We start from the raw sequence: 17,243 nt of genomic DNA on the forward strand, positions 1-17,243 counted from the left end.
AACATTAAATATTAAATATTAAATACAGTATGTGTCTGCAGCATGTTTTTGGTTGTCTTAAGAACTCCAAGCCCTCAAACAGCATAAAACTGATTTAAATTTAAATGTTATGTAAAGACAGTTTGGGAATTATGTTGAGAGTTAAGTTTTTGTGATATTCAATTTATTAGTTTTTTTAAGCTTCTCCTTGGAAATGTGAGATAGGTTTGTTTGTTTTTGAGAGAGAGAGAGAAAAAAAAAAAAGCTGAGATTCTCCCTTAATTACAAAGCTTCAGAGTCTGTGGCACCAAAGATCACCAGAATGACAGTGCGTTCCAGAGGTCTGGCAGTGCTTCAGACCAAGAGAAGCCATGTGTTGAGGAGTCAATTTGCTTGGTGTGATACCTGAGGCTAGTAATGGAGCCGTTACCCACACCCCTTTTCCCACTTCTGGTAGGATAGTTAAACAGTTAACACATTTCAGAAATAACGGAATAATTAATGTGATTAAGCAGGGCTTCTTTCACAAGCAAAAAGCATGGTAAAGCATCATTGCTGCCTCTGCAGTATCAGAAATGCCCCTTTATTCTCACCTGCATCTTTTCCAGGGCGCAAAGTTTTCAAAATTGCTCTGAGTACTGTTTTCAAAAGCAGCACTGCAGCAGCCTGTGCATGGCTGGGAAATCCATGACTCCTCAGGCGAGAAAAATGGTGCTGAGGCAATTCTGAAAATGCTACCCTGCATCTGCCGTTTGGGTTCTCGCCCTGTTTTTATGCCGCTGACCCAATGCGTTTGTTTAAACAGACTTCTCCCTCTGACGAGGCAAGCAAGAGGCAGCTTCTAATGCCCCACCGCCCGTCGGTGGACCACTCCGACGAGCCGTTTCAGAGGCAGAGGGCAGTGAGCGCTGTCAGCATCATCACCAGTGCCCTGGAAGGTAAGACACGTCTTCTGTTTCTCCATCCAAAGCCAAAAGTGCATGCTAATCAATAGGGGAAAAAGTGGTACAAATGACCCCAATATTAGGCCTTTATTGTTTTGCAAGGATGCATTACAGAGAGTTACTGAAATCCCTGTAATACAGGCAGAATAGCGGAAAACAATTTAATCCTTGTGCTACCCAAGCGCTTGCCTAAACCCTGGCCACATAATCAAGGCTGGATCTTGTAACATTTTGTGTCCTCTTGGTGCTTGACTTACAGAGGTCTAAACAGGCTGCAGCGTGGCGGGGAGGCAGGTGGTTTTGGTTACCGTGCACACACTCACACATCAGCTCTCCGGAGCTGATGCAGAGCCTGGCGCAGGCAGCTACCAGGCACGTGCAGAACTCCTGGCCCTGGAGGATGAAGGACTCCTCCTTGCAAGCCAGCTGGTTTGGAGAGTGGCTGTTTGTATCCTTCCGTGATATCTAAGGATGCTTAAAGGACCGACTTGTCCATGCGGGTGCTTCTCAGCAGATTTGTCCACTGCCCATTGCTGGCTAGGCTTTTCTGTGCAGGAGGTCTGAATTTCCTTCCCTGTCTCAGCAGGAATTTTCCCTTTCCCTTTTTATGTTTATTGACATTATGGCAGCACTTAGAGATCCTAAATGATATCAGGACACCACTTTTCTAAGCCTTCTACATGCAGTCTGAAAGTCTCTTACAGTGACTTATGTCTCCTCCATTGTAAATTGAGGCAGCATGGATAAACTGAGAAAAACATCAGTCAAGCAGGCAGCGTGGAGCAAGGGAAATTCTGGATTCTTCTCCAGCCTTATTTTCTCTGTTTTCTTGATGAATAGCAAAAGACAAAGCAAAACTAAGTGATTTGTCTGGGAGATCTCTCATATAAAGGGACGAGAACCAGCCCTTCTTCCTCGGGTTTTTGCCATCCTCTGTGGTTATATTCCACTGTATTGTGGCCAGAACAGATAAATATGTTTTTAAAAAAACAGAGAGAGATGTATTCTTAATAGGTAAATAATCACTGCAACATTTTCCAGTGTTCCATATGATCTGCAAAGGTTTTATTTCCTTTCTCTGGGTTTTGTGACTGATTTGCTTCTTTTAGTGTGTTAAGAATACCTTGAAGGACTGAGATGAGCTTCTGCTTGTTTACTGAATGGTACTTTCTGTTGGTTTTACTACAGAAATAACAAGCCTGTGAAGTGTAAAGTAGCTGAGAGGATATATATTTTTCACCTTAAATAGAAGAAGGATGTTGTTTAAATCCATATTAAAGGTCTTCTAATGCCAAAACTTTGATTAGTCATTGAAGTTAAGTAGTTATTCAAAACCAGAAGAACGAGAGCAACCCAGAATAAAAAATATCACAGGCTTTAGCTATAAGAACAACTGCATGATTGTACCAAGGAGTCTGAAACAGCAAGACTAAAGTTGCAGTTGCTTAATTTCCAAGCTCTGGACTCTCAGGCAGTTCTTGAGCAGAACCCGCTTGCCCAGGAGGTCCATGAGCACACAAGCTGACAAGGAGGACAGAAAAACAACCTGCAGCCGAGGAGGCTCAACATACCCCTTTTAGCAACAGCCTGTACTTATACAGGTTTATGTTGGCCTTATGTGGAACCTCAAGGAGAGTCACATATCTGATGTGTGTGCCCATCAATATCAAGCCAAAATCAGTAATACTGGGATAAGCAGGGATGGCTAGAAAGAGCTTATTAGGAGTATGGCCACAGATAGACATGGTCTGCCTAGAAAATGAGGTCCTTTGAGAAGTTAATGCCCCTAACTCCTCATTAGATTCAGGTGTGGGTTTCTGAAAAAATGCAGAATTAGGACTTTGCATTGCAATGAATGTGGGTATAGACAGTTCTAACTTCATTTTAAGTACTTAACTAGAAACGTTCTATTTGGAGCCTGGAGATAGTTATTTCTTGGGAGCAGTTCAGCTTGCCACGTATCTCAGAAGGCTGTAGGTGTTTGGGCAAAACCAGCACGTGCAGGACATCAGCCAATATTTTGAAAGTTTCCTCGGAGGCACCTGACACTGTAGTTATGCTGTTCAATGAAGGAAAACGCACAGAGAATGCACCCTGGCTTACGAGAGGAGGCTGTTTGTAAAGTGATTGTAATAACAGGCTTGGCTGAAGTTTTCCCGTTATCAGCTCAGGTTCTAATTATATAGACTAAAACCTTTACACAGCATTCCATGCCCATAAAGGAATCAGAAAAGAAAAGCATCAAGCAATTCCATTAATCGTTATCATTCAGCCATTAACCGCCTTATTGTGTCTTCCCCTCCCCCCATTTGATGTAAATTATACTTATGAGGCCATTTCAGTTCTTTCGTGTTCAAATAAAATGAGCAATGTATAAAAGTTACATTTTTGGTAATATTTTAAAAGCACCTTTTAAAAGCACGTTGGAGCTCTAGTGCCATTTTCAAAGCATTTTATACAGTCTCCTGGTTTTACATCTGGGCCTTTCAAAGAAAATCAGGCACTTAACGCTTTTTTCAACTGGGATATTAAGAACAGAAACCCTATTGATATCCAGTGATACTCTGGCTTGTAAGTGCTTAAATCAGCTCGAAATACTGGATTTAAGCTCTTTCATCTCTTAACTATTTCAAAAGGTTTTACTTAAGTTGCCTCTAAAATGGGACATGGAAGATATTCCAATTCAAGTTAAATGAAGATAGTGTATTCTTCTTTTTGATTTGAACTTGACAAAATGGAAAATAGAGTGCAAATCTGAGCCTGTATATAATTTTAGACTTTACATATTTTGTGTGTTTTTCTCTTTTTGCTTCTGAAACTTTTAAAAGGTTATAGCTTTCAGAATAGGCTGGTATCTGCTAAAAATGCAAGGCAATTGGCAAAAGAAAAAAAATAGAGCTCCCAAAATGCATAATTTGCCAGCACATTAGGATAGAAATATTTGTGTCCTAAAAAAAGTTTAGAGTAATTCAGTGGACTTTTTCTATGCTATGAGTCATTTTAAGTATTCTCTTGTCATATAATTCAGTGTGAATTGACTGCTACTTTGCTGTTTGCGACTTAGAGCTTGAGGAATCACATCAGAAATGCCCTCCATGCTGGAACCATTTTGCTGTTAAATTTCTCATTTGGGATTGCTGCCCGCTTTGGCTTTTAATCAAGAAATTTGTCAAGTTGGTGGTAATGGATCCATTTACCGACCTCACCATCACCCTTTGCATTGTGCTGAATACACTCTTCATGGCCTTGGAGCATTATAAGATGACGAAGGAGTTTGACCACATGCTTTATATAGGCAATCTGGTAAGTGAATTCAAACTTGAAATGCTACCTGATAGCTTATTTTCTGCTTTTTAAAGTCACGGCTGAGGCCTTGGGAAAAACCCATTCTGATTTACTGTCAACAATGCTTTACCTACGTCATCTCAAGCAATTGGCGTATAGCAAACTCAATCAGGGTATGAGGAGAAATGAATACAGAACATGAAACCATTTTTATTAAACCAAAATATTCTCATATTATTAGTAACCATTCAAGCTGCATTTTTGGCCTCTTCTCAATAAGTCACTAACTCGTACCAGTTTAAGGAAATGAGATGAGAGAAAGGTTAATGGTTATTTGGGATTTCTTCTAAAGTAAAAATCAAGAAACATTTCTCAAGGATTATTAATGATTTTTAAGTTAAAGAATCCTAAGGAAGAAAAGATCTTGGAGGGAGCCAGAGTGGAGCTGAGCATATCTAGATGTAGTTGGGGGCTGAAGAAGCTCAGCTAGGGGAGCATTAGACTGAAGATCTAAAGGTCCCTGGTTCAAGCCCAGGCTTCAGCAAGGGGGGCGGTCCTTGTTGCTCCTTCTCTGGAGATACTCAAGGCCTGCTTAGATGCAACCCTCTCTAACACGCTCTAGCTGACCCTGCTTGAGCAGGGGGGTTGGATTAGATCTCCAGAGGTCCCTTCCAACCTTACTGATTCTATGATACGCTGGAAGGTGCCTGCAGTAACTGCTGGTGCATGATCTGCCGCTCACCCTTACATGTCCTGCTGTGCGCCAGCTGTGGCAGCTGCCCCCTGCCTTGTCCAGCTGCGTGTCCTGGGCTCTGTGCAAGGGTCAGGGGGTGCGGAGGCACGGAGCAAACCACTAGTGCTTGGAGGAGAAACTCCTAAAGTACCAGCTGTGGCAGGTACAGAGAGCTGCAAAGTAAGTGGAGACTGAGAACTACATCCAAGCTGCAGGGATAGCAGAAAAACTTTTTCAAAGAGGTTTTGGTACAATTTGTTAATCCAGGGGTCACTAAAATTCTGCAGTTATTACAAAACTGGAGTCTTTTATGTTATTGTCTTTCTCTGAGTTTATTTTGAAAGTTTACTGTGTTTTACTGCTTTAAAGCTCAGTTTTAATGTTTGGAATCCTCTTAATTTTGGGGGAGTTTGTATTGGAAAAGGTGCAGGCTGTCTGGCCATGGCATGATAGAATTTCCCCTTAAGTCTAGTGGTAAAAGCCAATATATCCTATAGGATCATAAAAACTCTGGAAAAGCCTGGGAAAATATGCCTTGTTAAATCTGAATTTGAGAAGCTCACAGAGGAGATGTGAAAAGCCCTTTATTCCCACGAAAGTGATGGCTGTATTCCCTCAAGGTGGGATTCACCTAACTCTGGATATCTACAGCGTAGGTGTCTCTGTCTGAGCTAACTTTAAAGTCAGTGGAGAGAAATGGACAATTTTAAGGCACGATTAACCTGATGTTTTGCAGACTTTTACTTTTGGATAAGGTGGACTGTGCCCTGGGGGCCGTTGGCTGTAGTGACCATCTCTCTGCTGACTGCAACAGGAGCCAGCAGAGACTCTGCAGACGTGGGTGTCTGCATTTAGTCAGATGAATGCTTCTCGGCCAGGTTTAGGTGGGCAGAAGCAATAACCAGGTTTCTCATACCAGTCCTAGCATACACTGTGCTTCAGGTGCAGATTTATTCTCAACTCTGGATTTCCTCCAGCAGGTTGTGGCTCTTCTTCTAGGCTGTTGGACCAGTCTTTAAGTTGCTCTGTCTTAACAAATCTCTGTTATTTTGCTGAGCAAAAATCTTCTGTTTGGTTCTCCTTTGGTCTCAGTACATACTCTTGCCCTTTGTGGAAAGCAGGCGATGATAAGAGTAGCTCGGAAAGCCACCTGACAGGACTGCCTCCAGCTCCCCTTTGCAGCAAACCCTTGCATGGGATGGCTGCTCAGCAATTTGTGGCGTCCTCGGAGGACTTAAAAAAACCCTTCCTTTAGACCCCAGTATCTGTCAGAGCAGGTGGCAATTTTCATAGTTAACTTTATAGAATGGTAATTTCATAGAACGGTAAGGTTGGGAGGGACCTCTGGAAATCATCTAGCCCAACCCTCAGCATAGCCCATACGCGGATTGAACCCGCAACCTTGGCGTTAGCAACACCACGCTCTAACCAGCCGAGCTAAACCTGCCCCCAATGCCACAGTTTCCCCCCTGGCTAATCTGGAAAATAAATGTGTCCGCTCCTTGCCCTTCTTTTGGCAGATCAGCTCCTCCCTTTGCCAGCTCACAGGCAGGAAACTTTAGACCCTCGCAGCCCTCCTGCCAGCACGACTCCTGTAGGTCTGCACGGGCCAAGCCGGGCTGACCCGTGCGCCGGCACGGCTCAAGGAAACAGAGACGAGTGGAAGAAATTGCAAAGCACTGTAAAGTAGCATATGCAGAATTCCTCAGCGCTGCCTGGAGCTCTTTCGTCTGTTTGTGCTCGAGAGTAAAATAAACTAACAGGCTTTTTTCAGAGGCACCAGGCTCCCATTCCCCTGAGGTCCCGGGACGGGTAGGTAGGAGGACAGACCACCCTGGCTCTCCCTCGCCAGGTTGGCTAAACTCCTCCATAACTGGATTGCAAGCAGAGCAGGTCAGAGGCAGGTAATTCCATTTTGTGGAGGATTTTGCAAAGTCATTTGTAACGAAAAATGGACGATTTTGCAGTTTGCCGTGAAAGGGAAGGGAGTCCCGGCTGCAGGGCAGCCTGCCAGCTGGCTGCTTTCCCTAAGCCACAGCCTACCGAACCCCTCCTCTGCCCCACGCTGACTGTCTGCAGCCCTTCCCTTACATCTAACCCTCTTTGAGTGATTATAGGAGCATTAAATGGGGAAAAATATTAAAAGGGCAGATCTCCGGCATTTTTTCCTCAAAATGAATGTTTTCAAAAAAAAAAAAAAAAAAAAAAAAAAAAAGAATGAAAGTGAAATAAAGTGAAATATGGCTTGCGTTTCTCCAAGAGTTAGAGCAATCCTTCATCTAGCTGTCAGTCATCGGAGATCTGCTGCTCTGATTATATCATCTACTTCATGCAATTACGTGGCACCTGCTACCTTCAAACTCCTTTAGTTCATCACTTACAGAAATCAACATTTTTGAATGTCATCATAAGGCCTTATGAGCATACATATATCTTTGCATGTATCCTCTCTCTATGCAATGCCAGTAAATTCGAAAATTAGGCAGGCACAGTAAGATTATCTCAATTTTTTTTCTTCCTTCAGAAACTGAGATGTCTTTATGTGATATTAGTGCTTAAATGGCTGCAATGGTAGTTAAAAGAGAATTTTTAAGATGAAATCCTCTGATCAGCAGTGGCATATTTAGGAATCAGCACCAGCCAGATGTTAATATACTTACTTTCTTTGCAGTCTTTATCATAGTCAGTATCCAGCCTCTTGCACGAGTACAGCTAGCTGTGTACCAGGTGCCGGTGGGTTCACAAGGGCAGTTTGAAATTCATAGCTTGTGCACACACAAAATTCCCGATGCCTTTAGAAAGGTTCATCTATTTTGCTATCTTACTATGACATTTCCTTCTCAGAAGGCTATTGATTAAAATGATTTAGGTAAGGAAAGTGATCCTCCTGAGTCATTTCTCAGCAAGACGGTTGCATAATGCGCACAGCGTGGTATCATCATTTTTTAAGGCAGTTCTCTGGATACAGTTTCACAGACATCCCGTTTCCTGTTGCTCGCTGTCCTAGGGGAAATTGCAGTGTTCTGGTGGGGCTCTTTGGTATCTCTAACCATAGTGACTCAGAAACTATTGGTCTGTTAAGAATCCAAGACAGATCATTCTTCTGGGGTCTTGGGACAGGGCTTTGATAGGGACTTTGAACAGTCCAAACTGTTGCGATCAGGTTGTTATTTTCCTAATGAGAAAGAGGGTTTTTACATAGGGAACTCTGGGAAAATGGCTACCTAGGAGAATGTATCCATGCACTCCTGAAGCATTACAGGGTAAAGTCAAACCTCCATCAGATGTAGACCACAATCATTTATTTTCATCCCTTAGTATCTTAATTTTATAACCTTAACTTTCCTTTCCACATCTTAATGGGTTCCACATCTTTGTTGCTGAGAGCTGATCAGGCTTGCTGGGATATGGACACAGGTATTCAGTTTATGGAAGGAAAGCGTTTCTCCTCGAGTGTATGTTACTGAGACATTAGCTCTGGATCTGACCCTTTCTGATCTACATGGTACATTGATACTGGTTGTTTCATGGAAAATAACATCTTTCAACATATGGGTGCAACAGACATTTTTTCAGAACATAAAGCTACATGCACCATGTACCAGGATGTAGAATGAAAATAAAACAGTATAAAAACAACTTGATGCCTGCATTTTGTCACTTTAAGTTGACTATAGCCTCGTATTGTGTGTTTAAACTGCTATTTAGAGAGGGCATATGGAAGGACAAAATCTGATTCTCTTAGATGCTTTGCAGGAATGAGTTTAAACTGAGTTTGCTGTCACAGCCTTCCTTTCTCCTATTCCTCTGCCTAGTAGGTAATATTTATATGTTGTTTCAAAGAAAAGCATTCCAATTAAAAGTTTCACCATCTGACATTTGAACTGGGTCATAAATAAACAATATGTTCTCAAGATGCTATGAAGAGAAAATTACTGAGACTATTCATAAAAAAAAAAAAAAAAAAAAAGACTAGGAAATTAGAGCCTGTAATCGCCTTCACTGCTGGCAACAAACTAAAAGTGACTGGAAGCTTGTGTTACCCTGGTATTGATAAAATAACAAAATAAAAAGGGATAACACAACAGGTATGCTACAAACAAAAAAAACCCTTTAACGCTCCAACTCCATTCATTCAGGCTTCCTCACCAAAATGAACAAATTTAGCCTTTATAAATGGCACCTTTACACTTTTTGTATTTATCACCGAGGCCATCCAGATGACGGAAGGAGGTGGAAATGTATGTTCTAATACAGAGCTTGAACCCACGTGCTAGCATATGTTTACAGCAGCATCAAATGTCATTGTGAAAAGAGTAGGCAAGCTCAGAGCTGTGACAATGACAAAGAATCAGCCACAAAAAAAAATGAAACATTTGCTTGTAAAATGTTTTTGGCTCCCTGCTCTGCTATCCTGTGTCTGCGGAAAGCCAGCAAAGAAGGAACATGCTCAAAAAGTTTCTTTCTCTTGCTGTTTTCTTTCTGCAGGTCTTCACTGGGATTTTTACAGCAGAAATGATCTTCAAAGTAATTGCCCTTGACCCCTACTACTATTTTCAGCAGGGCTGGAATATTTTTGACAGCATAATTGTTATACTCAGCCTGATGGAACTGGGTTTGTCCAGCATGGGAAACCTGTCCGTTTTGCGCTCCTTTCGATTGGTAACGTTCTCATTTCGCTCTTATTTGTCTTATTCTATTAAATATACATATTGACATGAATGCAACACATTTTCTTAAAAATGCATCTGCCGATAAAGAATTTAATTGCTGCAAACTAGTGAGCGGTATGTGACACTAATTACAGGCTGTGGGACAAATGGAATTGCTCCAGATTTACATCAGGTTAAATGAGAACATAATTTGATTCCTCCTAGCTGTGCCAGGTACTTGCAGCACACTTAAGATGTTTGAGTTCCAATTTGTAATGAAAATCTGCCATTTTGTACCCGTATACCTGTTAGCATAAAGTCAGCGCATAATTGATGGCCCAAGAAACGCAAGATCTAGTAACACGATGTTTTAGAACTTGTTATTCCTAAGCTATATCATAAACATGCCACCGTTCTTTTAAATGTTGTCAAAAGAAAATGTCTCTGAATTATTCACAAGTGGCTTTTTTTTTTCCTAGAACCAATCAACATAACAGAGCATCTGTCTTTCACGGGAACTCCTTAGCTGTCAGCTCCTTTGTTATGCATGGGATAGTGGTATTCTATTAACAAGACACTGTGGACATACTGGAATAGAAAAGTAGTTTCCTTGCCAGCCTGACATCTGTGTTGCACTTCATGTACCAGGATGTCCATGCTGATCATTCTGGCCATGAGATGGCTTCACAACTTGGAAAGACCAGGAAAATAAGCCCTTATGCTTACATTTAGTGGAAGCCTTTTTTTTCCCCTTACAAAAATTCTCTGTGATGCGTGAACATGCATATTTTTTGCCCGATGCTGCTAGGGCCTGAGAATCTCCTGTCAGTTTTTGAGCAATCCCTGTACAATAGGATTGAAATTAAACCTTCAGCCGAAAACACAGCACAAGAGCTAGGAACCATTTACATCCCTAAAATAGGTCTTAAGTGGGACGTGGGTTGTGCAAAGACTGCATGATCCTCAACACAGGTGATTTTCACCCTGGGAGCCAACAGCTAATAGCATCTGACTGAGGCTTGCTCTAAAACACGGAGGAATTGCTTCTCTCTTTGCAGGATCAAGCCCTAATCTCCTTCCCCCAGGTGCCCATCAGGTTGTTTAATTTGAGGAGAAAAGGGAACACAGAAGAAAATGTTAAAACCCGAGACCTCCTCTTCCATCTTCTACACACCATGATATCAGGAAACAGTCTCCAAAGCGTGTCTGTCTAATAAGGCAGAGCACTGCTCTTGAAAACTTAATTCTCATCCAGGAAGAACAACTGATATTTTATTAATAGATGTGGTGGGGTTAACAGGAAGTACCGCTAAAATCGCCTTGTACTGCTCACGGTGGCATTTAACGTGTTTCTTGTGTTTTAACCACTTTAATAATTCATCAGCTGAAACGTCTGTTGCGTCTGTGAACTGACACTGTTGTTTATGTTTTGTTCACAGCTGCGAGTCTTCAAATTGGCAAAGTCCTGGCCGACCTTAAATACACTGATTAAAATCATTGGTAATTCAGTGGGTGCCCTAGGTAACCTCACTCTCGTGCTGGCAATCATCGTTTTTATTTTTGCGGTGGTGGGAATGCAGCTTTTTGGGAAAAGCTACATAGACAATGTCAAGAAGATAAGCACAACTGGCAATTTACCACGTTGGCACATGAACGATTTCTTCCATTCCTTCCTCATTATATTCCGAATCCTCTGCGGGGAGTGGATCGAGACCATGTGGGACTGCATGGAAGTAGCGGGGCAACCGCTGTGCCTTCTTGTCTTCTTGTTGGTCATGGTGATTGGAAACCTAGTGGTGAGTTGTCAAGGTGGCTTTTCTTCCTTTTCTGGTGGGTGTAGGCAAATGTACCCCTTCTTTTATCCAGAGACTGCAAATCTCTCATTGTTCCGTGTCTATAGTTTGCTGAGCCACGTTTTCCACCAAGAAACTTGTTTATATCCCGAGCACAAAATTGATAGCGTTGCATTACTGATCAGGCTTAGTGCTTTTGCAGAAGGGCAGATAATGTTTTAGCAGCAAAAAGACACATGAGTTGGTTAAAGTGATTTTATTTCTTAAGCCATTTGCAGCTCTTAAGTGATTCTATTTTTTTTTTTTCTGAATGGAAGTAAAGACCACCATATCAGGGGATATTTTTATTTTTGTCCATTTTTGGTGCAGAACATGTGATCCTTGCAGCTAACACGGTGTCTTTGCGTGAAGTTTTGAATGTGTTTGTCCTGCATATTCTAGGAAACTGCAGGTTATGTTTACAGTAAAGTCACTTGCTTGCTTGCCTTTTTAATAGAGTATCCCATAAGCATGGGTTGCATAAGTTCTGAACCTATTAAGGCTGAATTGTATTTCCCTGTTGACATCTTATGGTGCGCTTAGCTGGCTTGCAGTCGCTGCGAAAACGTTTTGCCTGTTCAGCTTACAGAGCATCTCTGACATTGTGGCTCTAATGGGCTTACTGTTTATGTAGTGAGTTGTTTAATGGTAGATCCTGCTATAAAAATGTTGGATTTTGCTACCGGTTGCTTTTAATGGTGGTTGTTCTTTTAAGTACCCTGAGCTCTGGTTCTGAGTTCCTGGGGTAGAAAAGTTCAAGAAAAAACTTATAGAAATACAGAGCAAAAGATTTTCATTTACAGTAATTTAAACTTTAGGATTATATTTGCACTGAAAATATTGATTGGAAAAGTAAACTATATTTTATAGTTATTAGTTATATAAATGAAAAAATTAAACTGTGATTACTAAAAGAGCAGCAAAATACTTTTTGTTCTGTTTTTTTTTCCTAACTTCAGCTTTCTATAGATTTTTTCTGGAACTGTATGTGATCAGAATAATTGGGGTGCATTATTACTTTCAGGGAGTTTAGCCTGACATTCAGAAATGTAATCTCCCCTACAATTAAACAGCAAATTCTGTGTATGATAATGAAACCCAAAAATAATACCTGAGAAATACCAGAGAAAATATTAACATTTGACATATTAATGATTATTGATAGAAGTAAAATTGCATCATCAGTTTCCTTTAGATATTAACAGTCATTGGTCTGCGTAAGAATTGGTAAACATAAAGTCTGATTCAGAGGAGTTTTGCATACCTTATCTACATATATTTAGATTTCAGTGTACAGCAAAGATCATTCCAGATGTAAAAAGAGATACTGAAAAATTCTGTCAATATGGATAATTCTGAATTTATCAGTCAGCTGATGGCAAAAATACTATCTTTATCATTTTCATCCAACGGTTTGATAAGTACGTGCCGATCACTGTATGATAGTTGGAGGGATAATTCTATGCAGTTCGCTCAGAAGCAGAGGGGGAAAAGAGAAGAAAAATGGTTCACAAATGTGATGGTATTAAGAAAAGGGGAAAAGGACAACAAATCCTGAATCATGAGATGCAACTGGTGTCAACCCCATTACATACAGATTTCATGATCTTAGTTAGCAGGTAGAGAGAAAGTCTTCTTCTCCCTCTGACATCAGCAACAAAATTCTTATTTTCTTTCATGAGAGTGGGTTAACTTCACAAACTCTCCATTCTCTAAGCAGCACCAGATGCAAAAATTCAGGTGGCCAAAAAGAGCAATGGACTTCCAAAAGGAGAAGACAGAAGCACTATTCTGTCTTTTTCAGGCAACTTGCTTTACCAACAAAATTTCTCTTCTAACTTACTGAGTTCCTTGTTCCTTCCTGAATTTCACGAGTCAATTCGGAAAAGAAAGTTTCTGAAAAGAAAAATATTATCTTGAGAGTGTATCTCACTTGAACTGAGAACTCTGTTTTAGTCTCTGAAGGCATGGAGGGAATCCTACAGCATTTTTCCCTGTGTAGCAGATCTGCACACTCATCTGGATTAAATTCTTTCTGTCAAATGTGCCAATATTTATGGTAGCATCTGCAGCCACTTTCCCCACTGAAAAACTAAGCAGACCCACTTTGTAGATAACCCAAGCTGATTTTTTGCAGCTTTCATGTTGGCAGACTCCTCTGGGAAGAGGTATCTCGGTTACAAGTGTCTTCATAGAATGATAGAATCAGTAAGGTTGGAAGGGACCTCTGGAGATCATCTAGTCCAACCTCCCTGCTCAAGCAGGGTCACCTGCAGCATGTTAGACAGGGTTGCATCCAGGCAGGCCTTGAAGATCTCCACAGAAGGAGACGCCATATCCTCCCTGGCAACCTGTGCCAGTGCTCCGTCACTCTCACAGGGGAGAAATTCCCCCTCACGGTCAGGCGGAACTTCCTGTGCTTCAGTTTCTGCCCATTGCCTCTTGTCCTGTCACATGGGACAACTGAAAAGAGGTTGTCCCCGTCCACTTGACACCCTCCCTTCAGGTACTTATACACATTGATAAGATCCCCCCCTCAGTCTTGTCTTCCCCAGGCTGAAGAGGCCCAGCTCTCGCAGCCATTCCTCATAGGGCAGATGCTCCAGCCCTCTCATCATCTTCGTAGCCCTACGCTGGACTCTGTCCAGTAGCTCCATGTCTCTCTTGTAGTGAGTAGCCAAGAACTGGACAGAGGATGTGAGATGAGGCCTCCCCAGGGCTGAGTAGAGGGGCAGGATCACCTCCCTCCACCTGCTGGCAACACTCTTCCTAACGCACCCCAGGAGACCATTGGCCTTCCTAGCCACAAGGGCACATTGCTGGCTCACGGTCAACTTGTTGTCCACCACCACTCCCAGGTCCTTCTCTGCAGAGCTGCTCTCCAGCAGGTCAGCCCCCACCTTGTACTGGTGCCTAGGGTATTTCTCCCTAGGTGCAGGACTAGGTCTCCTAGGTGCACTTGTCCTTGTTGAACCTCATGAGGTTCCTCTCTGCCCAACTCTCCAGCCTGTCCAGGTCTCTCTGAATGGCAGCACAGCCCTCAGGTGAGTCAGCCACTCCTCCCAGCTTGGTATCATCAGCAAACTTGCTGAGGATGCACTCCATCCCCTCATCCAGGTCATAGATGAAAAAGTTGAACAGGATGGGAGCCAACACTGAGCCCTGGGAGATGCCACTAGCCACAGGCCTCCAACTAGACTCCACGCCACTGATGACCCTCTGAGCTCTGCCTTTCAGCCAGTTCTCAATCCACCTCACTGTCCACTCATCTAACCCACACTTCCTGAGATTCTCTCATGAGCTCTGCCCTCATCTACCCAGCCAGTCAGTCCATCAGAGAAGGCTATCAGGTTGGTTAAGCAGGATTTCCCCTTGGTGAATCCATGCTGGCTACTCCTGATCGCCTTCTTTTCCTCCATATGTCTGGAGATGACCTCCAGAATGAGCTGTTCCATCACCTTACCAAGGACGGAGGTGAGGCTGACTGGCCTATAGTTGCCTGGGTCCTCTTTCTTGCCCTTCTTGAAGACTGGAGTGAGTGATGCATTTAGTGATTCGGTTTGCTGGTCTTATCAATCCTCATTACCATAGAATCAAAGGAAAAGTGAAAGAAAATCGGGGGAAATTAAGAAGTGCCCTGGGAAGCTGCACGTTACAGAGCAGTCAAGCAGTTGAAAGGAAAATTAGTAATTCTTAAATTTTTGGTTTGTATTTATATTTCCTGAACCTTGGACCTCTGCAGTGCTACAGGAAACTGTATTTATTACTGGTCTGCTGATACTTGAGTCATCTTCGAAGAACTAATAGCATAGCTAGAAAGTTATGTGCTGTGTAATTGCCTTTTGCAGAATAACATTGTACCGCTACCATCAGATGGCATTTTTGGGGTCATCAAAGGCAGTTTGGAAAGTAAAGCTAAACCAGAGGAATGATAAAGTAATTTCTCTGCCATTTACAGGAAATAGCTTCTGAAATCACTAACTGATAATTGTATTTACTGTGACGTTTTGTAAAGGAGCTAACATATTTCCTATGTACATTTACATTGTTGAGGTTAATACGGCAAATTACTGAGATGGGAGTTATTAAAAAGATGTAGGGCAATCTGGGCAGCAAGGCAGAGCATGGTGCTGCTTTGCCAGGTTGGACAGTGCCGCAGGTCCGGGTGTGACACCACCAGCTTCTCAGGACACAACCGTGTGCAACGGTGTAGGGGCCTTTAGGGCACTAACGATGTGCATGAATAAAACTGACAGTTCAATCACACAGGGAGCAACCTTCCAACCTCTTGGGGTGTGTGTGACGTACTCTGACCAAACAGGAATTCAGCTTTTAAGCCATCCTTTTATTCTGCCCCCTTGCACCCAGATAAAGCCCATTTTCTACCCACTTCTGGGACATCACCAAGGGAGGGGCAAGGCCAAGTGGGGCAGATGTTCATTCACCATCTCTGCTCGTGCTCTGAGTTGGCTGCACATGACACGGTCAATAGCCAAAAAAATACCCCATCGCATTAGCCTGAGCAGAGCGGTGCAGAGCCGTAGCGCGATGACTCGCCCCCAGTGCTGAGCGCTGGACTGCCGCTGGCGCACCTCTGCCTCTGGGCACGGGGGACAACCTTCCCCGAGGCTGCGGTGAGAGCTGGCTTCCTGCACCACGTCTGTAGGGTTTTCCTAGGCTCTTCGCGGGGCTCTCGGGAGTGCTCCTGGCAAAAAGAAGTCACGGTAGCCCAGTTCCGAAATATAAGCATTTAGTGTGCTAGCACAAAAATAAAGATATGGGAGAACATAGCTGGTCATTTTCTGTCTCCAGAAGCGCCTGGAAATTCTGTGAGCTGCAGATTCCCCTGCCAGATCTTAGGGAAGAGAAGATTTGGGGGATCTACCTAGCGGTATAGTTCTACTCAGAGCAAGCGGTTGGGCCAGTGTCGACCGGAAGTCCCTTCCAGCTGTTATCACTCGATAATGCTGTAGTGGAGAGGAGAGTCAAAGGAGTTGCGAAATCATTTCAGATCATCATGTATTTTGGGGATCAACGTAGCATCATCTCTGCCAGGTTCATCTAAATGCTTTTGTTCCGAAACACTAAATCAAGCATGTTTCCTGATTAGCAGTTTCTGACTCCATACTTGATCTGACTCCTTTTCATTGCTGTGGACTCTCTACATAGCTCTTAACCCACTCCAGCTGAAGTCTGAAGGAGCACTAATATGTATTTGAGAAGTTGCCTGAGAAGGCAGCTTAGGGTAAAGTAACACCTGACTGAATTTATATCACCTTATTTTGTTGAGAATGGTACCTAATGACTGGAGACTGGTACTGATCAGGCAGAAAACTGTGTGCCTTGAGGCTGGTGCTCCACCCTCACTTGTAGGAAATGATAGGAAAACATCTCAACAGAAAGAGTAAGTAAAGATGTGGGCCTAAACAGCTAATGGGATCAAATGCTACATAGATTTACCAGTAAAATGATATATTCACTGTCTCTGAAAGAAAATGTGCTATTTTATTGAAGGGGAATGCTCACCAAAGCATGTGAGGCAAGTCAGCTCTGAAGCAGAAAGATCACAGGGCCAAACAAACAGCACCAATTTGCTGAAGTCAAAGGCTCACAAGCAGGAAATGCAACTGGCCCCAAACACAGTGTTGATGCTTCTGCAGAGATGATTAAGTATGTAGTTACAGGTGAATTTACAGATTGACTGGCTTGCCAGTCTGGACTGAATTTTGGACTAACGTGTCTAGCACCATAGGAAGATGTCTTTATTCCTTTGAGAACAAGTTCCTCATTGGATACACTTGCGAGTGTAACTTCCAAG

The 17,243-nt window shown here is 42.6% G+C and overlaps 1 protein-coding gene across 4 annotated transcripts in view; it reads left to right on the forward strand.

Annotated features, from left to right (window-relative positions):
* Nucleotides 1–17,243, forward strand: part of LOC134136755 (sodium channel protein type 5 subunit alpha-like) — a 213,825-nt gene that overhangs the window by 110,197 nt on the left and 86,385 nt on the right. For all 4 annotated transcript variants that reach the window (XM_062568777.1, XM_062568778.1, XM_062568779.1 and 1 more), the window contains exons 12-15: nt 785–917; nt 3,988–4,226; nt 9,430–9,603; nt 11,033–11,389. In XM_062568777.1, coding sequence (XP_062424761.1) covers nt 785–917; nt 3,988–4,226; nt 9,430–9,603; nt 11,033–11,389 — 903 coding nt within the window. The remainder of the gene's footprint in view (nt 1–784; nt 918–3,987; nt 4,227–9,429; nt 9,604–11,032; nt 11,390–17,243) is intronic.

The sequence above is a fragment of the Rhea pennata genome, chromosome 2 (genome assembly GCF_028389875.1).
Source record: "Rhea pennata isolate bPtePen1 chromosome 2, bPtePen1.pri, whole genome shotgun sequence".
In the NCBI taxonomy this organism is placed as follows: Eukaryota; Metazoa; Chordata; class Aves; order Rheiformes; family Rheidae; genus Rhea; species Rhea pennata.